General features: G+C 41.6%; 1 protein-coding gene across 1 annotated transcript in view; it reads right to left on the bottom strand.

The window, feature by feature from the left end:
* The window catches only part of MYO16 (myosin XVI), a 475,062-nt gene that overhangs the window by 43,055 nt on the left and 405,838 nt on the right, over positions 1-26,169 (bottom strand). The window contains exon 31 of the mRNA XM_069467032.1: positions 15,077-16,198. Coding sequence (XP_069323133.1) covers positions 15,077-16,198 — 1,122 coding nt within the window. The remainder of the gene's footprint in view (positions 1-15,076; positions 16,199-26,169) is intronic.

Genomic DNA, 26,169 nt, shown 5'->3' on the forward strand with positions numbered 1-26,169 from the left:
GGAGGTCACTCTGGGGAACATGGGAGCTGAACTTAGAAGAAGGGAAGAGCCGTGAGTGAACCGTATTTCTCCTCCAAACTGGGAGAGTTCTGCACTGATCCAACAAATATTCAAGTCCTGCAAGGTCCAAACTTTACAGGAAAATTTACCTTAGAGCTTTAAGACATAGGCATCTAAAAGAAATAATGCCTCAAAGACTTACATTCTAGAGGGGCAACAGGGCACAAGAATTTTTGTAACAATCTAGTTAGTGCAAGAAGGAAAAACACAGATGACTGTGCATCTATCCTGGGGAAAATGTAGGAATATGAACAACCTGGAGTAGTTAGTCATTGTCGGGGAGTAGTTAGTGGGGCTCTCATCCTGCTCGCTGAGTGAAGCATTGATGGTTTTATTTATTTGTTGAGGCCTTTGACACTTAAAAGGAAAGCTCAGATGAGAGGGACCACCGCTTGCATTCTAAGGGGTGCCTTTTCCCAGGGTTCACTCAGGGTGCCAGTGCCTTTGAGGTAGGTGCCTTCAAGGCCCAAGGCAAGGCAGCCAGTGGCCAGGGCCTGAAAGGGAAGCTATGCCAAATGCTCCAGGAATTCAGAGGGGAGACCTGGGTGGGCTGGAGCAGCCAGGTGAGCCTTTGTTGTGTAGGCAGAAGGAAAAAACAGTGGATTCTGAAGTATGGACAGAATGTGGGAGGAGGGGTGAAGGAAGGGAGAAGTGTGAAGCTGCAGACTCAGTGCTGACTGCATCCCCGCGGGAGAGGAGAGGAGGGGAGGCTGGCTCTGCCCACAGCTCCACCAGCAAGTGGGGGCAGGCAGCTGGGGTTCATGAGGCATCACAGGAGTGGGTTCCAGCAAGTGTTTTGAGCAAGGGCGTGATATGAAGAAGAAAGTATTTTTTTAAAAAATATTAATCTAGCCAAAAAAAATGCATAGAGCTGGATTTAGCTTCAAGAAGAGATTACAAGCAGAAAAGCAGCGCGGGTTTAGACTGGGGAAGGGAGAATGGAATGGGATGTCAGGGAGGAAGCTGCCTTAACAGTCCCCCTGAGCTGGGGCTTGGGGGTAAGTCAGGACCTGGACCTGCACTGCTGCTGTTTGGAGGAGGAGCCACGTGCCTGAAGACAGGGCTGAACTTGAGCTTGTGCCTACCGACCTTAAAGTGACAGCCACGTGCCCAAGGGTCTAAGGGGAGACTGAAAAATCTCTCAGCAAGGAGGATTTCTTCTAGGAAAAGAGAGATTCTCAGAGCGAGGAGGCAGAATGGGAAAACACTGGTGGGCACAGGGAGGCAGGTGCAGGCTGGAAGGAGGGAGGAGGGTGGATGTGGGGTGGTGCTGTGGTGAGGGAGGGCTGTGCAGGGCAGGGCGGGGGCAGTGGGGGGAGGCTGATGGTATCACATGCCGCAGAAAGGTCAAGGAGAATAAGAACAAAACGAGCAGTGGAATGTTGCTTCAGGAAGAATGCTTAAAAACATCATTTCTCTCTTAGGTACCTTAACTTGAGATAGTTTTAGAGTGTATTTTGGAATCATCTCAGAGAAGATCCAGGTTTAAGCAATGCAGGAGAAAAACAAACTATAGCTGTTTGGCTGACTTAATACTGAGAGTGCTATGTAAGGCATGAAAAATGTGAAAATACATTTTAAACTCATTACTCATACTGGCTATAATTCATTCTGCAACTCTATAGGAAAATTCCTCCTTAGAGAGGCTGGTGCATGCAGGGAATGTGCTCGTTTTTTCCTACTTGGCATTAAGGAAAAGTACAAACGCGGAGAGAGGTGCCTGGCACGCTCCCACCGCTTCTCAAGTTCTCGTTTTTAAAATTTAGAAGTTATAGCTCCACAGCACTCACAGATACACGGAGAAGGTACGTAATTAAATGTGGATAGAATCACTTAGACCTGAAATTGGCATCCAGCTTGTGTTAAACCTAATCTCATTTTCGTTACAAGGGCAACTCCTTTCAAATCTCTGATTTCCCCGAAATCTTACATTACTGCACACGACGGAGAAATACAAATGAGGGCTTAGGTATCACTCCTGAGCCTACCTGAATGCTACTATAACATGCTTCTAGGAAGTGGGTTTTTTTTTTTTTTTTTTTTCTTTTGCGTGATAGCCTAAGTCAAACGATTGGCTTATTGCCTCTCAGAAAGATAAATATCAAGTGTAAAGAATCCCATGGACACAGCAGCTGGTCCAGAACTCAAGAAGAGAGATTACAGGTGTGGAGATACGTAGATAGGAGCAGAGTGGAATAGTACTGAAGGGGAGATGTGTGCACTCAGGAAGATTACGTACCAAACTTATGTATGTTTTGAGCAGCACAATTCTAACTGACCTGAAACCATGTGAAACAGATTTTATCATCCCTTTGCTAACAGTTGAAGAAATGTGTCCAGAGAGGGCTTTCCCGTCTCCCGGCGACGGAGAAACTGGGAGTAGAAACTCAGCTTCCCATGCAATTACTCCTGTGACCCAGCGCTGACCCACGATATGTTAACCGGGTATATTTCAATAAAAATTGATTCCTTAAGAAACAGAAAAATATAACATTGTGGTCCTTGGAAAGATGAGTATGTGGAGAGGTCATAATTGCCCCTCATTGTACCAACCTTAAAGGTCTCGAGTTGGGCCCCCAGCAACCCTTCCTACTTTTTAATAACCCCTTATGAAATCGCCACTCTTGAGTAGATCAAAATCCCTCTCCAACTTATGCTTTAAGTATTCTCGTGTGGCATAAAGTGCCACAAATACCTCTTCTCTGGGTTAAGTAGGGTGGGATGGGAATGTCTGCTTGCCCCCTGCTCCTCTCTTGCTACCAATGCCCCTGCCAAGTCGGAGGAGATGGTTTGCGCTGGAAAACACCAACTGCACGAGGACAGAGTGATGTCTTCAACAACATATGTGCTGAGCAAGGGAAGAGCACATTGATAGTAAAGCTAAAAAATGACTGTCAGTAGAAATAAGGTTTTCAGTACCCAAAAACGCACAGAAAATTAAGTTGTGCCAATTTTCTTTTAAATTTAACTCACTGAATCCTTTTTTGCCCATTTATTCTGTCCCTGCCATAAAGGGGGAAAAAAAATCGCTTCAATTCCTCTCCTTTCCTTGAACTTGAGTAGCTCCCTTTACATAATTAGCCGAGTATGCAGTACCTAAGCAGCAAGCCTGCCTGGCCAGCAGCCCCACGCCCCATGCGTAGTTTCATAGGTCATGGGGTTATTTTTATTGCTGTTATTTTTACATTTCCTCACTGCCAGGTGGTAATGTAAATCCACGAGTCCTGAAACCCAATGTGTGGCCAAGCTGCCCTGTTGGTGTCAGCAACACATGCTTTTGTTTAGGTAAATGGTTTCTCTCCACTTTGCCCAGAAAGAGAAGGGGAGAGGATGATGCCCCTGCTCTTATGTGGGGAGGATTTAGTGTTTGTCACACCTACAGTCTGGAGGGGAAGCTAGTAAGGTCTGCCATCTGAAAAACAGAAACAAAACAAAACAAAACAACCCCCAAAACACCATAGGTCAGAAAGAGCAAGCAAATGTTACCAAAAAAAAAAAAAAAAAAAAAAAAAAATCATAGCAGTGGTGGATGTTGAGGTCTTCTAGAATCCCTTTCTCAGAATTAATTACAAATTTATCCACCCAAAGTATCTAATAACCAAAAGGGCACAGACCAGGACCAGTCAGGACATGCACAAGCCAATAGACGTAGAGGGTCTTTTGATGTCAACATCTAACCAAGAAGAAACATGGCGGGCTGGGGTCAGCCCACCCAAGGTGGTGCGGTAGACTTGGGGACCTTTAGAGCTTAGGACATTGGCCCTGTCCACACTAGTATAAATATATTTCCACATTTTATCAAGAGTATGGTGGTACCCGTGGACACCAGCTGAAAAACAGCCCACCTGCCCACATGGCCTGGCTAACAGCCAGCAGCTCTGAGGCCCGAAAGAATAAATTAAAAATCTATGCAGATTTAAATTATGGTCAAAATTCTGGACAAGCCACTTGGGTTGTTTCTTTGATGGCCTTAGCATTTGTGTCTTCCACTAGTGGTAGATTGGCTGGAGTTACTCATCCTTTGTGTCTCCAAATCACATGCTCAATTCCCTTGACCTGCTGCAGGAACTTATCACAGAGCAGATCCCAGTCACCCAGCAAGGATGAGAGACCAGGACACTGCAGGGAAAGACTAAACCTAAGTCTCACATGGGGCCACATTTCACCCAGGACCACTGGGAGAGACCAAACATGGCCAGCCAGGTGGCAGAATTCCCTTCTTACGTGGCTCAGCAAATAATTACTTCTGATCAGTCGTTTTTAGAGTATATATGTTTACATGCAAATGAATACAGAAATAGCAAGATAAAAAGAATCTATCCTTTCCACTTAGTCTGCTACAGTTACTCCAAAACAGAATCTATTATGCCCTTTTAAAAGTCTTTTTAACATTCAGTATAAGGAGCACACTGGCGTCTGGCATGTGGACGTCCTCTTGTCCTGACTCTTCCTGTCGATTTAATGTCCTCTCCCTCCATCTCTCATATAAATTCTCCCCTCTAGCCCAGTGTTTCAAAGGACACTGGGTTGGGAAATCAATTTAATGGGTCACGACAAGCATTCAAAAGTGAAAGAGAATAGAATATTTTGAGCAAAAATGCAGGATTTAAAAAGCATTTAAGCTAAGCAGTGCTTTGGGTCCTCATGTAAAATGTGATTCTCACTCCTTAGATACATGGGATTTCTCAAGTTTCCCTGCTATGAGCCGCTTATGAGCAGAGATCGCATTTCATTGTTAAAATCCATACAACTTGTACAATGCCTGGTACCAAATAGATTATCAATACATTTTTTGAATAAAGGAATGAAGTGTGCCCTTCGTATTTTACGGTTTTTCCAAACCTCTTTGAAATCTTGAGGCAAATAGCTAATAGTAATATGAAATATCATCATTTTACCTGAAGTTAACCTCCGATATTTTAAATCCTGAAAAGAACTGCATATCTCGAGGCATGTCATAGGATAATTTTATTACCTGATAAAAGGAACATATTTTTTCTGAAATCATTGCAGAAGGTTCCTAAGGCGTATGCAGTCCCCACAGAAATGGAAATGCATTCCGATTAGCAGCTGGACCACATCACTGGGTTTTCTAATGATCATCAGATTAAAAAGACATTTTTATGATCCCACATCCCCATATATAAAGCACAGAGCCTCTTTCCTGTGTCACTATCCCCAACCTCTAAATTAGAGATGATTTCAAGCCTGGGTAAGCGAGTGGTGGAGACCCCCCACTAAGCTGCAGCTACATCAGTGAAATGAATGTTAACAATTAGAGTTTTACTGTCTGGTATGACAAATAAGTGATTCAGCCAAATCTCTAGTTGTGCTAAGGTTTATGTGGTGCAAGTAGGGTATGGTGAGAAGGAACTGTCACAGCACGGAGAGTGAGCTGATGTCTCCGAAATGGAGCAACTGCAGCTTATGTTTTACTTAAGGACTGAAATAGTATCTATTAGAAATCTAAAGAGACTTTATTACTAGCAATATATGAAGGTAGTTAAATACCAAGAGACAGAGTCAATGCAATTCTCATGAAAATTTAAGAAATATACTCTTTTGCCCTATAGCATCTGTTGCTGGACATTGCTAATTTGCTTGAGAAAGGATGGCAGAGGTATGGTGGGGCCACCCTACTTAAAACTGGTTGTTTGCACTCCCATATGACCCCTTCCAACAGGTAATCCCACCTGAGAACTGACTGGAATCAAGGAATCTAATTCCACCAAACAGATGTGACCTCCTCAGCAAGTAACTTAATAGCTGCGAGCTTTGGTTGACTTTTTTGTGACATGGAAAAGCCTGTATAGAGATTGTTCTCACCCATTGCTTTCGCCAAGTCTTTTCATTCGCATCTAGTTCTTTCTGGATTGTTCATATTTCTGCATAAAAGGAAAATAATAAAACCAAAATCTAAAACACACATATTATCCTGGGAAATACACTGATCGACCAATTGTGCTTATGTCAGTTCTTCCTTTCTTTAAGGTGGACATTTCTTTTGTAAGATTACATTTAATTGTGAGCCAGAGTTTTGGGTATGAAGAAACTCTTTTGAAGGTTTTCAGGGACTCTGGGTGATGCACAAGTTTTCAAGTGTCCCTGTACAGTTGGTATTCCATTGTAAATCAGTGTACGCCAGGGATCTAGCTCATGTCTGACCTTGTTTGGGCTCTGCATAGTTTAGAACCTAGTCATCGGTGTGGGGAGAAAAGTGAATCATATAGTTTATTGTCTAATTATAATTAACATGTATTATTAAATTGCAAATGACCAGTGATTGCCAATGTACAGGCTCTACGTATGAAAACTGAAGATTTCAAGGAGAAACCGGGGTGGAATCTGTAGAGGCCTGAGAAGCTCTGCAGAGTAGAGGTAGCTGACCGTGTTGACACATGGAACAAAGCACTGGGTGAAATGATACGGCATACAGTCACTCTGGATGCTGTGAAATTGTCTAGGCTAATCTGGAGATTAATCATAAAAATGATTCAAGTCAGGCATAAAGAGCCTAAACACTGTCAGGTAATTAAGAAATAGGTTTTTCTCTTCCAATACTCTTCAGGAGGGAGAGAGCATGGCACCTGCCCAGCCCCACTTTAGGAAACATTCCATGCACCATGTCGCTTCTGAACATTTCTTCACGAAAGGAAGAAAACCCCAGGATGTTGTATTATGTGGCAATAATGAGATGCAGATAGTCAGGAAGGTCTTTATTAACTTGCTTAAGGAGAGCTGCTGAGTGGCTTAGAGGATAAAGCACTGCATTTCTCTTTTGAGCCCCCAGTGGGAGTTTAATTTGCAATCCAGTGTAGAGACACACAATACACAATAGCTGCTTGCTTTAATGGGTTGATAGCATGAAAAATATTTACTGGTTATGAAAGATAATCCACTTCTGAAAAGACTGCCTTATTTTCAGAATTTCAGGTACAATAGATTTTTCCCCTGCTGACGGTGCATTATAGAGCATCCCAGTTGCAAGGGCTCCTTGGCTGTGCTAGGCTCATGTAAAAACTGATGAACTATTTATGCTCCGTGCACATCTCTGGTCTGACTGGCACACTAGCTGCTGTAGATTTACAGCTAATATGTTCAGCTAATTTCCCAAGACAATTCATATAATTCAAAGGGTAACTTTTTGATCAGATTGATCTAAATATTTAATTGTCATAACCTTTGCTTGGTTTTGCTTCTGGGTTTCAAAGTAGAATGAGTGGCATGACCTAGTAAGAATACCAGTCGTGAGACCAATGAGTTTCATATTCTCCCAGCAAATATCTATTGAGGGGCGATGAGTAGAGGTAGGCCTGACACTAGGTCTTTATTCAGTCATGTTTCTAACTTTGCCATTTTCAATATCTCTATATTTCTATGTTTACATAATTTAGAAAAGCATGAATTTCTGCCATTTGTAAGAAAGTGGCTGGAGAGGCAGATGATGGAGGCTTTCTTGAGTGTCTGTCTTTCCCCTGTTCCATTCAAGGTGCTGAAATCAACGCTGATCATCTGCACAATTGTTAGCATGGTCCCGGCACACAGTGACAGCCACTACTCATTCAATTCCTGGAGGGTCCTGAGCAGGCATCTGACATCCCCCCAAGGAGACTGAAGTTCACAGCTCTAGCAGGAGTCAAATGCTTCCTAAAAACAGATGCTTCAACACTTCCAAATGAATACAATTTTCCTGAGTTTGTTTTCAGTAATTAGGAACTGGGTCCCAAACAAAACCTTAAGGGGGCCAAGAAAAGGGACATAGAGAATGAGGAAACAATAGTCTTTTGAATGCTAGGAATAATCCCGGTCCAACTGTGTGTGCTGTGGTCACGGATCCTACAGAAGACACTTCACGGGCAGGTGAGTAGACAGGATTTTCTAGAGAAGGTGAGAGGAGGAGGAGCAGGCAGAGAGGCACAGGAAGAAGGTTCTCTCAGTTTAAACACTGACGTCTCCCAGAAACATTGACAATGGGGCAAAAAAGTCTCACCTGCCCACGTCCCACATGTTTTCCTGGTAAGGAGTCTGGGTTTAACTTCAGAAGGAAACTACTTCCTCAGACACAGACTTTGTATCATTATTTTAATTGTTTTCGGAGACTACCAATGGCACAATAGAACGAATCCAAGGTTTGGGAGAAAAGAGACGTGTTTGATTCCTGACTTGGAGACCGATTAATTTTTGTGATTATGGGAAAATCACTTAATCCCTCAAAGTCTCAGATTGCTCATTAGTAAATAGGGATGGTAACACCTGCTTCCCTCCCCTCACAGGGGAGAACCCGGGGCGGGGGAGAAGAGACGTCAGGGTGCTTGGCCCACAGGAGACAGCCACTTACAAATATTAGCCATTAATATTATGAGCAGAATACCATTAACACATCACACCGTACATCTGAGCATTCCTCATTATTTGCATGAATACCAAGAATAGCTGCTATCTTTTTTGTTCGAATTCCTCCTCCTCAGTGGTGGGCTCTTTGCGTTCTTTGTAGGAGAGAGCCTAAGAGTTAACGCTGAATTCCCCCCTGCAGAAGAGAAACAATGGGGATCATTCAGGGCCTTGTCAGGAAGCTGATAAGGAGCTTCCAGGTAGAAAGCCTATCCTGCTTGACTCTAAGCAAGGCAAGTAGTGTTCTCCTTCTCTTTCTTCCTCAAAATTCATGGCCGTATTCTACAAGGACTATGTACCTTGAACTTGCATGTCTCACCATGCATTCGTCTGTGTGCCTGCAATGCCTGTGCCCCCAACTTCTGCACCTGGAGAGCTCCACACACCCATCACCCCCTTCTATCACTCTTCCTGCCCCCCTGCCAGGAAGCAAGGCCTTCCTGGCCTCTCTCAGGCATTCACCTACTCCTTTTCCTGGCTAAGGAGCACACTGAGTGTAAACATCTGCTGTGCTGGCCTCACTTTTCCGAAGTCATGGACATTTTCTGAGAATCTGATGATGTTTACGAAGCCTCTCCCCAAATCAGTTGCATGCATACCATTGGGGTTCATGGGCCACAGGAGCTCAACTCTGCATCCAGGAGTGGTGTATGACTGCTGGTTAAAGCTTCTCTCCTGCTGGGATTCCTTTCACTGCAATGGGGTATACCTTTTGCCTCCTATATGGTCTGTGAGAAGGCAGGGGCAATGCTTGATTTATTTGTTAATTTTCTGGATTCTCAGTAGCAAGCCCTGTGCTTACGTTAAGTAAATGCTTATTGGATGACTAGGAGTCAGCTCTGCAAGTTAATGCAAGTCTGGTTTATAGGCCCCTGGTTGCACAATTTCCCTGTATGAATTCTTGGGTATTTATAGAGAGAAAGTGTAAGTTGTGAGAACAATGTTACAAACATTCACAACAAGTATGATACTTACATATTAAAAAAATCTTCCCAATTAATGTAGAGGACAAAGAGCTTTGTGCTCATAACACAGGTAAGTTCGGTTACTGATCAATTTATTAAAATTCAAAGCTCATTTTGAAGTGTGGATGAGCAAAGTATTATTTCTGCAAAACATCTGGAGAATTTGAAACAATGAAATGTATAGCTTCAAGTCCCAGGCTCAGAAACTCCTGATGCCTGCAAAGAGGCCAAGAAACTAGTTTAAAAAATCCTTTTCTCCCAGATAGACATATTTTCCTCATGCTAAAGCTTGAGTTTATTGGCATAGCAAAGGAAGACACTTCGCTCCTCCTTGCTTAATGTCCACTTAGTGATAAATGGAGAACTTCCTTCGCTGGGGATGTTAATCTGGTTTCCCCAAAGGACCTACCTACTCATTTAGAAAACGAGGAAAATTTAGTGTTAATTGAAAATGGTTCCAGAATGCAGAGGAATAGCCTTGCTGTTACAGGAGGTAGACTTTTGTGTTAGACAAGAATGCAGACAGCAACAGACCAGGAAGGAGAATCACACATCAGTAAACCACGTGCTTGCTCTGTCCATTATTTTTAACATTTTCATGAGCCCTCAGGCCCTCTCACCGCCACCACCGCCCTCCCCAAACACAAAAATAAATCACCGTGGAGAGAAATCAACTAGGGGAGTAAAAACGATTAACTGTTTTGGACAGCACAAAGTACTATGGGATCTGCATACAGGCAAGAAGCCTGTGGGATGTTAAGCTCTGCATCCCATCATTGGATGTCGAGATTTGCATAAGGTAGACTAATTTCTCATGCTGGAATCTCATTTGAATGTGTGAGAGATTAAATGACGAGGATGTTGAAACTTCTGTTTCAAACATTAGGAGCAGAGGATGGCCACTCACAGACACTGTCCTTGAGCACCGCTAATTTCTGTCAGTAATTCTGTGGTATTTCAGTCATTCTAAAGCATTCTGCTTCTTGTTACCAAACAATGTGTATGGAACTGCACTTAATTTGGCCTGGAAGCATCTAAACCTCATAAAATACTGACTTAAGATGCGATTGTATGTCTTTGTGATCGTTGATCATTCATAGTTAGTTCTATTTGAATATAATATTTAGAAATCTACTTTTTATTTTTTTATAGTAGAAAGGGTTGCCTGCACGAGGTGTTCATGCCAAGGGCTGTCGCTGATGCCAAAATGGAAGAACTAGCAGGTCACTTTGTTTTGGTGGAACACTAACCCCTGAGAACATTCCTGTTTATATCGTGAAAAATGATGCCATGGTTTCAAGAGTCAGGTCTCTTGTCACGATAGCAGTCTCATGTTGGTGAAGACTGAAATAAATGGATTGACTGGTCTGTACTAAGTGAACTGTCAAGAATAAATCTTTTTTCCCCATAACGAACATCTAGATAAAACATTTATAAATATGTATTAATAAAATCATTTGACATTGAGATGCACTTCACAATAATCCAGTGCTAGAGGAGAGAACTGGACAGGAGGAGAGAGGAAATAGGATTGGCCTCAAAGAGAGTTCATTAACCTATTTTCTCTACTTTTGTGTATGTTTGAAAACTTCCACAAGGCAAACTTCAAAAAAAAAAAAAAATTCTTTTGTAAACAAATGATCCTATGGAATAAAAATATCTTTTATTTATTGTAAAAATTTGTTTATATAACACTCTTGACTTCCAAACTCAAAATATTCTTGCTCAGGATGTTTATGTAATCAAAAAATAGTTTATATGAACAGTAATTTCCATTTGGCTTAAGTTGTTCTTATTAAGTAAAAATGCCAAGGGCTAGATCTGTCAAATAAATTTATATGTCAAAATGCTCTTTTTTAGGTAAAGTTTACATCAAAAAACGATTTAATAAATACCTAATATATGCAGATAAATAGTGTACATTACAATTTTTTGCTGACATTATTTTTAAGTACATATTAAATAAGTTATAAACTAAGGTTAGTATCAGAGAGTAATGAAATCAAATTTTTTAAAAAATATCATATGACTCAGATTTTTCCTTAATTCAGCCCGGCTCTCTTCCGCATTCTTCTCCAGATTTCTGAGATGTACTGCATCTTTGTCAATACCCTATCATCTTGATCTTTTTCAGTGAGTGGAGAACAGCATACTCGTTATTTCATGTTATTCTGGATAAACTCAGCCAGACATTGAGATGCCGTTCAGAGCAATGGAGCGCCCTAGTGGCCAGAACAAGCCAATGACTTGCCCCATGCACCATTAAAATTAGGGCTCATTTTTTTAAATCAAGCAATCAGAAATAATTAACATGATAAAGTTAGTCTTATTATAACATCAGATGAAATTTTTTTGTGAATTAATGAGATATTTACATCTAGAAAGGCATAGACAATTAAACAGTTAGTCAATCTTAATTTTAAGGACCAAGTGGCCTGGATGCTGTATCACAGAACTGTATACATACTAACAATATATAAAGTACATGTTTGGCCTTCTTGAGTTTATGGGACAGTTCCCTCCATCCAAACTCTATGATTCTTACTTTTTGCATCTCAGTGAGCAAATACTAATTTTTAAAACCCTTGTCCTGCATCTGTTTTCCCTCTGCTATCTGAGGCAGGATTGCACAGATAGTTAAGAGATTTTAGAGACAGAACTACTGTATTCAAGTTATGTTCTTTCTCTCATGAGCACAGCAACTTTGAGCAAGAAGATTAATCTCTCTTTACCTCAGTTTTCCCACCTGTAAAATGGGGATAAGAGTAGCAGATACCTAGTAGTCTTGTGAGTATTAAATAGCTTATTTAGACCATGCCTGGAACATAGTAAACACCACAATTCCTTGCGGCCAATATTGTTCTTCTCAGATTACAATCATATCTGTCTGCACAATCACATATTTTCTGTATGTGTGTCCTTGACTCTGAGAATTTGAGTGATTTTCTATTCCTCAAATTGCATATTCAAGAATCTATAGAAAGCAAATCATTTTGAGGGTAGTAATGGAGTAGAATTACACACAAAAGAACCTCACTTTCTATATACAACTCACTGTGTATTATAGTACATTGTATTTTAATTGGAAATACCTACAGCAGGAAATTAATAGGCAATTTAATCTCCTCAAGGTCACTGTTCCAAAGAGGCAAGGGGAACACTTGGAACCCTTCTGCAAAATTTGCAGACCAATTTCCCCCTATCAAAATTGTACAAAAAATGAATTGTAATTAATTTAGGTGCCTTGAGGGTAAATTAGCCACACACTGGATTATTTGGTAAGAAAGCTATTTCAGGTGAAAATAAAAATGTCTTTAAATATAAAGAGAGTAAAGTAGAAGATTTAAAACTTTAAAGGAAAGAAATCCCAAGACTACAGTAAATCACGAATTACAGCCATTCAATTCATTCAGAAGAAAATTGATTACTGACCTCAGGATCAAACTGTGTAAGCCTTAATAATCACGTAAGCAGCTCTAGTGCTTAGCGCCAGCATTGAATGTTTTTCTTCCCATATCTTATCTTTAACCTCTTTTACATTCTGAAAGAATGACCTGTGCTATCCCAGGAGAACATGCTATGCAAACTTGTCAACTTTTTTCCTTCATCACAGACCACAAAGTATTACACAGTTCTCAACTGTGCAGTTGGAACCCCCATGATCTGGTGTGTGGGGATGATCTCGTCCCATATTGCTAAGTTTTCTCTTATTTTACCTACTGTGAGCCGGTGACAGAACTTGCCAATTCATGTATTTATGAGAAAGTCCTAAGTGGCTCAATCCAATCTTTTCAAATGAAAAAGTATTTTGTAAAAGCCCACAATAAAAAAATACATGTCTTATAATTTTGGACTTGAACTAACAACATTGTACTTGAGATTTTGGTATGTGTTCCCAAATACTGGTTAATGTAACCATAGCAAAATATAATTAGCAAATTTGCACACCATGCCTGGCAGCCTCAGCGCAATTCTCACCATCCTCTGAGTCCCAGACTTTGGGATTTCCAAATGATGACGACTGTCTAGAAATTCATTAACTTTATTTCCTTGAATAGAGTCTAGAAGAATTCGCCCAATTCCAAGCTATAGTAAAATGAGGTTTATAAGGTTTTAAAATAAACTTTAGGTTCAAAAAGCAAACATTAATTTGTTCATTTAATGATTTTCTCTTATCTATTTTGTTCCTTAGACTGAAACACAAATTGTCAGATTCAAACATTCTGCTATTTACAAGTACAATTTCATTTATTAATGGCCTATAACTAAGAAGAAATTGTTAGCTAAACAAACAATTAGCTTATTTGTCTGAAGAATAAATAGGGAGTAGGTTATTCATTCATTTGCTGAGGATTCGTAGCCTTGACCTATTTTTCTTTTGTTCAGATTGCCTTCTAGATTCTCTAGTTTTTGTATCTGAAATAAGTTTCTTAGTCAAATAATGAAAGCTAACATGTTTATATATTTTCTGCTAGAGAAGGAGAAGGTTAATGCATGTGTAAAATGTTACTATACCATAGATAAAAATCTTATTTCCAATCCTACCACTTGACCCTAAGGAAGATATTTAACCTCTCTACCCTGGGGTTTCCTGCCTACAAAGTAAGGATGTTAATAGTTGCAGTCTACCTTGGTGAGAAGTAGGGGATCTCATGGTGCCATGGCATTAAGGGACTGGTTATAATTTTCCTTAACAAGAAGATGTTTTACATTAATGTATTCCTTCCCTAAAATACAGACCCATTGGAAACATATTTTAGTTTTGTATAAAAGTCTTAACATTTTTTGGAAAATGACTACTTTTTTGTGATTATTAAGAAAATCTATGTAAAAGCAGTATATTCAGCACAAAGGAACCTTATCTGGATGAAGTGTCTGTGGTTAGCTAATTAAAAAAGATCAGCAAAAATGTCTTAATGAGTTTTTTTTTCCCTCCTAGCTACAGTCTGCTTTTATAGGAACACAAAATAAATACTTTTTAATGTAGGCGACATCCTCTGGCTGCAATAGCATACCCCTAAGCTCACTTGAGTGGATTGCCACTCACAAACCATGCCATGGGCTGAGTTGCTCCGTGAGAAAACACAGATAGAAAACAACTGGGTTAGAAAGTTCCTGGGGTAGCATATGCACAGAAGAAAAACAATTCATTCAAAATCATGTACAGGTGAGTGGTATGAAGTGTAAGGTAGTAACTGAGTAGGTAATCACCCCAGATGCCATGAGGCAGAGTGAGATGGATGGCATATAGAATACTGGAAAGTTAATGGGGAGCTGTAAATCAAATGGAAATCAGCAATATAATGTCACAAAATGTACCATTTCATGTGATCTGGAAGTATTATTAGGAAAAAAAATCAGTAGATTAAATTTAACCTTGGTATGTATATTTATCAAGTTATAATTTATTAAATCCAATTTCAGCACTAAGCATTTCTATATCATGAGCCTTTAACGTCTTATTCTGCAACATGGAAATATTAATTCCCACCTCCTTGGCCACACTGGTTGCATGAGATTTTTAAAAGTTGATATCTGTTCTGAATGACCACTGCAATCATCTCAAACTTTTAAAATATTACATATATGACTTCACGTATACACATAGGTACATGCACATGCATATATGCAAAAGGGAGATACATTTTTACTCGGCTTACCTTCAGCTTCCCTAATTTTTCTTCCCGCTGCAGATTTCCGAAGTACGCTCCTCCCAGAGTTGAAGAGGCTGGTTAGCTCTTCCAGGGGGCTGCTGAGAGGCCTGGAGTTGGGAGGGCTGTAGGGCGCCGGGGAGGAGGCGTTGGAGCTCGCCTTCCTGGCCGCCTTCACCGGGGAATAAGGGATCTTGGAGAAGGTGCTGCATGGACCACCCACTGGGGCAGAGTTTGGCTTTTGATGGATTTTGGACAAATCTGAATTTGCCATTGCTTTTCCTGTATGGACCACCACCGTCTCTGGCGGGAACGTGAAATGCGTGGACGGCAGGTAGGGGGCAGGAGGCGGCCCAGGGGGAGGTGGAGGAGGAGGCGGCGGCGGCGGCGTGGGCGGTGGGGAGATTCTGCTGGGCCCATTAAATGTCCTCAAGCCGGGGGATGCGGGCCTGCCACCGTCCCCCTCTGGGTTTTTGGAGTACTGTGGCGACAAGGGGCTCGAGCCCTCGGGCTGAACAGGGTATTTGAGGTTGGTCTCCAGGACCGGCAACTTTTTCACCTCCAGGGGTGTCAGAGGCGACTCGTCCGAGGCCGGGGAGCAGGTGGCGGGCGTCGGGGGGAACACCAGCAGCGGGGGCCGGTGTGGCAGCAGATTGGGGAAGGGAGCCGGGATGTCGCACGCGTCCCCAGGGAGCCCAGCGGCCGGGCCGCTTGGCACCACGTCCTCGAAGGGCGCGAGTCTCCGCCTCTCGGGCCACAGGGGCGGCGACGCGGACGCGCAGCAGATGGTGCCCGGGCCGCCGCCGTCCTCGGGCGGGAAGAACTTCATCTCCTCGTACACTGCCTCGCCCTGGTCGGGGCTGTCGGGCTCGGGGCCGCCGGGCCGCCCCGCGTGGCCCACCATCTCAATATACACCGGCTCGCCCTCGTCGTCGTCCGCCTGCTGCGTGGCAGGGCGCGGGGCGCGCCGGGCGGTTCCGACGGCCAGGGAGGCCCCCTGCACACCCGCGGGGCCCGGGATTTCCTCATAGGAGCCACTCAGCTTGGTGTCCGGGCTGCGCTTGGGCTTTCGAGGAGGAATCTTCTTCATGGTGCTGTAGTCATCGCTGTGCGGCCTGGGCCGGGTCAGAGCTGCAAGGGGAGAGAGGGGCACTGGGCGTGAGGGGGACCCCCGGGCTGCGGCAGGCGCCCAGGCATGCACCCCTCGCCGGCCGGGCTCCGCCAAACCTGACCCTCCCGGGACCACCGAGGAGAGAGGTGGCATCTCATCGTAGAGCTGGAGGACGACTCCCCCTGCTCCCCCAGGAGGACGATGTCAAGTGGAACGCGGACCGCCAGCCTGCTACGGAGGGGCGGCACCTGGAGACCAGACGGGGCACATGCATACACTTGGATCCCTAGGACCTGATACCGGTGCGAAGGAAGGACTGGTGGAACTGGTCCTCGCTATTTAGAGACGGAAGGTAGAAACCCGGAGAGCAAGCAATTTATAGCTAGTCGGTGGCATGCAGAAGCTTCCTGTAGAAATGAGTAAGCTCGATTATTTAAATGATATAAAGGGGCAAAACAAAAACCAACAAAACACTTACATGGATGGAGAGATTAAAAAAAAAAAAGAAGGAGAATTTTGTTAAAATGTTGCCAAGGGTAGGTTTTACCATCGATCAGCATATCTGAATCCGTAATAGACACACATACGTAACAGGGAAATCGAAATCAAGGGTATAAAATTTCACTACGAACTTCTTAATTGGAAAAACTGCTTAAGTGGAAACTTCTCAAATTGAAAAAAAGAGACAAGATTCAGAAAAAAATGAATAAGCCTAATTTCGAAAGAGACAGAACAAAACTACTTAAATATGAGTCATAAACATTTGTTAAAAGTTAAGTCAAATAAAGAAATTCTAAAATCTACTATAAATTATAATAATGTTTTAATAAGTTTAAGAGATGTCAATTTTAGAAAGCATAAAGTTTCACTGAAATATCAACACTCAAAAATCTTGAATTATTTTACTAATTTGTAGAAATTCTTGATTATAAGTACATCTAATTCTGTTGAGTTCTCAGTTGTTTTAGGCACCTATATTTCTCTCTCACTGTGACTGCACAATATGACAGCAGTCTCTGTATCCAGTTTTGGGTACAAAATAGAGTATAACCATTAAAGGCTTTGGAATCAGATCTAGGATCAAATCTCAGCATGACCTTTTATACATTCAATCATTCAGTCATATGCATTAAACAGTTACTTATGGAGATAAATACTGAATAAGGAGAAAAAGCTCTCTGCCTTCCTATACTCTAGTGGGATCAGACAACAAAAAAAGGAAATACAACAAATGAGTGAATTCTATAGCGTGTTGGCACATAATACAGGCTATGAAGATGAGAAAAAACAGACCAGCATGAGGGGCACAGAATCGTGTGTGTGTTTGTGTTGGGGGTGGTAGTGATGCAAATCATAATTTTTAAAAAGGTCTTGGGCAAACCTCTCTAAGCCTTAGTGTCATTGTACATAAAATGGTGACATTGGTAATTATCTCAAAGGAATAAAATACATATTGCATGTAAAGTGCTTAGCTCAGTTGTTGGCACACTATAACCAGGAAACAATGGGAATTATCCAAATGTAAATGGAAAAGAACAAAGTTAATTTTCTAACTCAATGGACATCTTTGTAAGTCAGTATTATACAGGGCTTTCAAAAGCAGCCAACTTTTAAGAACAGAAAATACCCAAAATGTGCAATTCTCTAATTAATAAGCATTATTCCAATGACTTCCAGTGTGCTAACACAGCAACTCCTAAGCTTCTCCTAGAAAGCGAATGAATGGCCCCATCTTTAATATTAGTATTATAGAGTTGCTCCGAAGATATGAATAATTTAAAGGATTTGTGACAGATTGTATTTTCCAAAGCTGTCTTCAATAATATTTTCAGTCCCACATGTTCTTCCAGAACCTTAAACATGGGAGGGTCTCTGTGGCTGCCTCAATGAATAAAATGATTAGAAGATGATGTTGCCTGCCTTCTGAGGCTGGGCCATCGGCAGTACAGCTTCTGTCTGGCTTCCACTCTCTTGGGACACATGTCTTGGTAGCCTTGATTCCGTGTAAGAAGTCTGTATCCCCTGAAGCAGCCGTGCTGTCGGGACCATGTGGAGAGGCCACATGGAGGTGAAGGAGATGCCAGAGGACCCCATCTGCTTTGGCCCCAGCTGTCTGGGTTTTCCCATCCCAGACACCAGAAATGTAATTAACTGTGTCTTCCGATGATCCCAGCCAGCCCCAGCCACTGTCTGATTACAGCTGGGAGACAGCCTATGTGAGAACAGCTTAACTGAGCCCAGCCAAATACTAGAACCATGAGAGATAATAATAAAATTTTCACTGGGATCCTAAGCTACTGAGTATTGGAGAGGTCTGTTACATAACAATAGACAACTCATATAAATATCGGTACCTGGAAATGGACTGCTGCTATGAAGAAAACACTAAAAATGCAGAAGTTACTTTGAGAAGTTGAAGGAGACTTGAAGAGACTGTTAGCAGAAGCTTGGAGGCCCTGAAGAAAGATCCTGGTGAGGTTTAAAGGAAAGTGAGGAAGATGCTGGAAGCCAGAGGAAATGTGATATTAATACTTTCTAGTCATAGTAGAAAGTTAGCAACACTATCTAACATGCACCAATGTGGAATACAGCTAGAACTGGGTGGGTGATCTGGCTAAGGAGATTTTCAGGCAGTGTTAAAGTTGCCTCTTGGATTCTTCTAGCTGCCCAGCATAAAACATGAGAATAAAGAGATAATGTGAAGAAAGAACTATTAACTATAAAAGATCTAGGACTTCCAGGGTTTGAAAATAAAACAGTTCTCATTGCCAGGCTCTTCAGATGGCAAATAGTTCTAATATTAAGAAATGACTTCGAAGCAGAGATAAAATTCAAGGCATTTTCAGGAAAATATGATCTAAAGATGAAGCCAACTATATGCCACTGAGACCCTTTATTAAAGCCTCAGAAAGATTCAAGGAGGTGCTCAAAGGTCTTTTTGAAGAAGCAAAACCACGGGTCTTCTAAGAATATCAATGGTATTGCCCCATAGAAATATTGCAGAGAGCCCCAAAAGAGAAATTTGTGGATGAGGCTTTTGTCTAAAAGGTGGATTATAAATTGATTCATAAGAAATGCACAAAGCTTTTAAAGGAATTGTATCAGTTTGCACTGAAAGGAGCAAAGGCAATACATAATGAAGAGACTTTGGTCTCTTAACATTTGGGCTGGGTATGGTGGCATGTGCTTGTAGTTCCAGCTACCTGAGAGGCTGAGCAGGAAGATCAGTTGAGGCCAGGAGCTCAAGGTTATAGTGTGCTTTGATCACGCCTGTGACTAGTGACTGCACTCCGGCCTGGACAACAGAGTAAGACCCCATCTCTAGAAAAAAATATATATATGAGCAGGAAGCAAGCTGAGAAAACTGTCAGCCCCAAACATGAATCATTTCTTATGGATTAAGAATTATTTCAAGGGGGAAGCCAAGATTCCAGAGCATAGACCTAGGAGCCTTGGAAAATTATTTCCAGGCACTAGGACCAAATCCTCATTAAGGCACTAGCAATGTGTGTCCCGCTGTTGCTCAGAACTGCTACACACCAGTGACCACTGTGTGCCAACTGACATCATTTTTTGGAGCATGGGCATATATATAACAATCATCCAATACCTGTCCCTCCAAGTGTGTGTTGGCTGTGTAGGGGGAATAGGTAACTTGTCTTTTTGGTGGCAAGACTTAGATGGAAGAAAACACACTTGAGGAGTTGTCCCTCTCAGGAACCTCACCTGGGGAGCCTGCACACCTGGATCTGATTTGACCCTGAGATCTGGCTCTTGAGCCTGATAGAAGGAGACAGTGGGGAGACCGGGGGAGGGGAGGAATGTATTTTTTACGTGAGAGGGATGCAAATACTTTTGTTCAGAGGGTGGACTGAAGTAGATTGTATTTTCCAAAATCTTGGCCACAACAGTATTTCCAGTCCCATCAAGAGGTAGGATCTATTTTTCTTTCCCAAACATGAATGGGCCCTTGGGACTGTGCTGACAGGGAGTGGCAGAAGTGAGGCTGCAGGGTTCCAAGGCTGGCTCTTACAAGGTGATGCCATGTCTACCTGCTTTCTCTCCCTCAAAACACGTCTTTGACGCATTGATTCTCCATGTGAGAAGTGCAATGGCCCGACGCTGTCGTGCTTCCCAAGCCAAGTGGAGAGACCACACAGAGATGGGGATCCCCAAGGAATTCCAGTCCTCAGCTAGCTGAGGCACCAGACATGACAGTGACCAGCTTTCAGAGGATTCTAGCCACCTCGCTGCTGCTTCACGAAGGACCTTGAGTGAGAACCCTGATGATCTCAGTTGACACCCAGAGCCTGAGAGATACAGTAAAACAATCATCACTTTATTTAAATCAGTAAGTTGTTAAGGAACAATAAATAACTGATACAATATTCCCTCAAAGTTTGCTTCAGATGTGGAGAAAAGCCTTTTTGTATTAAACTATGATAAATAAAAGCAGCACGGCTTGTGAGGAGGCTGTCAGGAGACTGGACTCCAGAGTCTGCCTGGGTTCAAAGCTTGGCTGCATGATACTGGACAAGTGATACCACTGCTCTGTGACCCAAGCCTCCTCCACGTAGGGGACATGATGGCAGTCCTATTTCGTACAGTGGGCCTGAAGATGGAAGACACTTAGCATAATGTCTGCACATAATAAACACTAAGGGTCAGCTGTGACCATCATCAACGTTATTACTACTACACAACCATAAATTAATCGTGGGAGCTAGAACAGGGCTCCTTACAGTGTGGTCTGCTGGGTTGCAGGGGTGCAGCAGTACTGGGGCACTGGGGTGCTTTACTGATTATGCAGACAGCAGAGTTTCCTGTCCCACTCCCTAACAGTTAAATCGGAATCCCTAGGGGCCAGAACTGGAAATCTTCACTCTTTATAAACTAAAATTAGAAAACCACAGTTAGTGACTTAAATTCTAATTAGGTTTGTGGCTATTTCTGGGTGTGTGTGCATGTGTGCACATACTACAAGTTCATTTGCAAATATGGATTAAAGGGCTATTAAACATGAACTTACACTAAGAGTTTTCTTTCCTTTATTTTTTTTTTGTGCTAAGATTTTTGAATAAAACATTTACAACTGCTTGATAATGTCAATGAAATGGAGTCAGGAAGACATTCCATGTTCACAGGATACCTTTAGGGCAAGTTCTGGTGTTAAGACAGTAACTTAAGAGTTAGACTCTAATTTTGAAGCCATCTCATTACATCATAAACTTGACTTTTAATCTGAGCTACCATGGAATATTATAGAGACTTGTGCCATGTTTAAGTTCTGTTAGGAGATAAACATTTTCTTGTATGCTACATTTTCTTTTAGAATTTTTCCTAAGGCATATTGGTGACTTTTAAGTCACCATCTGTACTAGGATACAATTTATTTGGCTCCATTTTCACTGACAACAAAATACCTGCATATTTAATCTATGAGAAAAAAGAGGAATTAGTATCTGTGTATGTAACTATCCTCCATTTTCCACCATTTCTAGTCTGATTTTGCTCATTTCAGAGCAAACTTAGCACTGAGCCAGCACCTAGGACATAAAAAATGCTTAATTAAATGCCAGGGAGCTGACTGCTCAGCCAGCTGCATACATGACTGACTGCAGTATGGATTTACAACCAGCTACAAATTGGACAGAAAGGGCTTCTCCTGAGCTGTCATATATTGAAACCTTGTTATAACTATTTTTTTCTGGAGGGAAGAGCAGTTGAGGCAATAACACTACCTTTACTCATCCAACTGCGCTGCATAAGCTCAATGCTGCTTATATGTCTGTCCTGAGCCTTTTGCGGCTCCCACAGAGAGTTGGGCTCTGCTTTGCTCTGTGTCCACCGCATCCTGCCCTCGTTGCTATCACTCTGCTTATCTCATGATTTGTTTGCCCATTTATCTCCCCTACTGCTCTGCCAGGTCCTCAGGGAGAAGCCAGACTTATGGAATACACTTAATTAGTATTTGCTGAATGAACAACTGCGTCATAGGTGGTGAACCATGCAATCATGTTCTCTTATTTTCAGAAACGCATTTCTCAGAAGAGCATTCACGGAAGACCTAATTTCTGTCAATTTTCAGGTAATAGAAAAAATATCATATGGGAGCTTCTGTTAAAAGTATGCTGACAAACCACGTCTGACACATCTCAAGGGTACATTTTGAACCTTGCCAAATTGTGCTCCCTTTGATTCACTGATAAGAAGCAAATTCTGTTTTAATGAAAGGAGCATAGAGAAATATATTTCTGTAACTTATTTGTTCATTCAGTAAGTATATATTGAGTGCTTACTATGTGACGAGTGCTGTTCTAGAATAAAGACACAAATAAGACAGTAACAAAAAGAAAAAAAAAAAAAAAGAAACAAAGCTTTTTCCAAATTAAGCCACAGAGCTGAACCATTATTCTATCTACACATACAAACCGTGTTTTGTGGAGAATAGAGTTGTATAGCAAATTTTTTGAATTATGAGTTCATTAAGGTATGATTTCCAAGGACACAGGCTGCTGGGTCTGAAGGTGGGTGGTGAGTGTGGAAGTGTCAGCACAGAATGGTCAGTGGTGGAGGCTAGCACGCCCACTTGCTTTTGCAATTTCACCTGGAGCAGATGTCTCTCTGAACCAGGTACTGCACCACCTGCCTCATTATTTAATCCCAAATACCACATGTGAGGATTTAGTACCCATTTCACAGATGAGGAAACTGACCTTCAAAGGTTTCCTAAACCACAGGCATATATAACTAGCTATAGAGCTTTGCTGAGCACTTGCTATGTCCCAGGCACTAGAGCTTTACAAACCTCACCTTCTTTACTGCCTGCAAATAGCCCTTGCTATGCATTGATACTTATGGACTGTTGCTGCCCCTTGATACTCATGGGCTTGGAAAGATTGCAGCACTTCCTCAAGGTCGCACACATGAAATGCAGGCTTATAATTAACTTCGAGTCGGGAAACAACTCTGTGACAATTGTAACCATGTTTGGGAGAAAGGCTGTACCTTGTGAATAGAGAATGAACTCTCCAAAAGAGCACCCTGGCTGGGAGGTCCCGGCAAAGAGAGAGTGAAGTGAGCTGAGACCTTATCTTCCTTTCTGAGCCACTGTTTGCAAAGAGCAACCCCAGCCAGACATTTTAACCATAGTGCTTTTAAATAGTCATCTATAGCTTGTTAATAGTTTTCAAAGAAGCGTTAAAATTTATTGGCCTATAAAATTGTTTCATGCTTTTCAAGCACAAACATAGTGAAAAAAAAGTGAGCCCTTTATACTGCCTTTTCTTACTACGACCATTTTTATTGGGTGAAGACCTCTAGGAAAAGGCATGTGCTAATAAGAACAAGACTAAACACCAAGGCAACTTTAATGTGACCTCATTATTGGTTACTCTCTAGTCCTTGGCCCTCATTCTCCAATCAGACAATCAGATCTCCTTTCACTCTGTCACCTTCTGAATTGATTAGCAGCTTTATTTGTAAAGGAAAAGAACTTGAACTCGATTTTCTAACATGCCAGAAGGAACGGCTCCGATAATACACCGACATCAGTTGTAGTCCCTGCTCTTGTGACACCAATGTTTCCAAAGCATTTTCAACAGTGATCAAATGTCCTTCCTATTTTTTGACAGAAAGGGGGATATTTTGTGATGTGTCACTAGGTGCAAAAAATTCAATATTGTCACTTGGTAAAAACATGAAGCATTTAGAATCAGAGGTGTCTAATACAACTTGCTGTGTTAATGGAAAATTCTACACCTGCAGCTATTGAGTACTGAGTCCTTGGAATGTGACTAATGACTAGGAACTGAATTTTTAATTGTATTTATTTAATAACTTTGATTATTTTAAATTTAAATGGCCACCTGTGTCTAGTGGCTACTGCAATGAACAACAAAGACTTAGATTGTACTATACATGTGTAGGACTGAGGGAGATGTCTAAGATGCTGTGATCACTTTCATTATCATCCTACTCAGCCTGACACAGTGGCATAAAGGGATCAGAGCCCCTGCAGAAAGACAGCTGGCTTATTACATAGGGGTGTGGCTACCTTAGCGATCGATCGTGGGTTAGACATCCAGACCGATTACAGATTGAGTGATGAAGCCTCTCTGTTGGCCCTCTCTGGCTCTCTAATGCTGTAAAAACTAACCAGCAACATGCTCGAGCAGATAAAGCAGTTTATCTTATTCTTAAAAATATGTAGTTTTTAGAGCACATCCCATAATGCAGATTACATCTTTTAGCTGCAGGAGATCAAAGACTTTCTTTTTGTTGTGGTGGCTGTAAAGTAATCAGAACGAGGAATTATGTGTTGTGAGAAAGAAGAAATAGTGTAAATTATAAACAGGAAATGATTTATACCCTTCTACAAGCTTCCAAAAGATGTGCTCAGTGGGGTGGGACTCATAGGAGGAAACCTCTCTAAGTACTCTATAGTCACATGCGAGCCAAAATTAAGTTCCAAGAAACTAAATTTTACCTAAAAATCTTGCAGGTCTAATGATACCATATGTCTTTTAAATAGCAGTAGTAAGGAATTTAAAGAGTTTAATACCCATGATCTTGTTTCCTCTTTATTAATTTTTTTTCATTTTGCTTTCATATATGTATATATATATTTCATCTCCTATGGTTCCTGAGTAAGTTTTTTTAACTGACTTTTTGTTGTTGTTGTTGTTGCCCTATGAGAGAGCTCAAGATCCATTCTGAGCTCAAGCTCTTCTTCACTATTTTATCTCCTTTTATAACTATGTGACTAATTGGTACTTGGTTACTCCAAAACTTCAACTCCAATGCAGTGGTCTTTTATTTATTTTTTATTTTTTTAATTTTTTGAGACAGGGTCTCACTCTGTTGCCAGGACTAGAGTGCAGTGGTGTCATTATAGCTCACTGCAACCTCCTGGGCTTAAGCAACCTCAAACTCCTGCTGCCTCAGCCTTCCGAGTAGCTGGAAATTCTGGTGCATACCACCACACCCAACTGGCTAATTTTTCTATTTTTTGTAGAGATGGGGTTGCTCTTGCTCAGGCTGGTCTCGAACTCCTGCCTCAGCCTCCCAATGTGCTGGGATTACAGGTGTCAGCCACCATACCTGGCCGGCAGTGGTCTTTTAATGCCCACACAAATGATAAGCTTTTTCTAGACTTTACAAGTTATTCTAAAGTCTACTTATCCAAATTTATAGAATCTGTTTGCAGTGATCAAATCTTTGCAAATTTTGTATCCACTGTGATTTTCAATCTTATTTTATATTACTTTTTCTCAATGAGACTATCTGGAATCTTTATTTCCCATCCTTCCCTTCTCATAGGTCTTAGCATTTTGGACACTGTATTCCTCATGAAAGCTGCCAAAAAAACCTTTCTTCTTATTCCCATCACACCTTTTTGAGATCTGCACCATAAATCCATAATTGGGCTCTGAAAGTAGTAACAGTGGAAATGTGACTCATTTCACTTTCTTGGGGAGGCATTGATGCTTTGTTTAGTATAAGCTTTTCCTGGTATGTATGGTACACTGGGAGAACACCTTTCTTTGGTCCAAAGGTTTGGCCCTTTGGAGGTCCTGTTCTAACTTAAATCTATGTCCATGTTGATATCTACTTTGAAGGCTTTCCCATAGCTGATCTCATTTCCAGCTTTCTATGTTGTCCTGATCACCAGGACTCTAAGAACATGCACTTGGACTCTTCTCCCAAGGTCTCACGAATTCTCCTACATCTTTATCTGATATTATTGTAACATGACTCATACATTAAGACAGTAATTTGTTCTTAGTAAAAATTCTCCTGAAGATCTAGTCTTTCTTAAAGCCACTAATGAAAAGCATTTTGAAGATGGTACAGCATGGTGACTGCATTTGGTGACAATATATTGTATCCTTGAAAAATGCTAAGAGAGTGGATAAGTGCTCTCATCACAAAAATGATAACCGAGAGAAGCAATGCATTTGTTAATCAGCTAGATTTGATCATTTCACAA

This window comes from Eulemur rufifrons, chromosome 4 (genome assembly GCF_041146395.1).
Source record: "Eulemur rufifrons isolate Redbay chromosome 4, OSU_ERuf_1, whole genome shotgun sequence".
Lineage (NCBI taxonomy): Eukaryota > Metazoa > Chordata > Mammalia > Primates > Lemuridae > Eulemur > Eulemur rufifrons.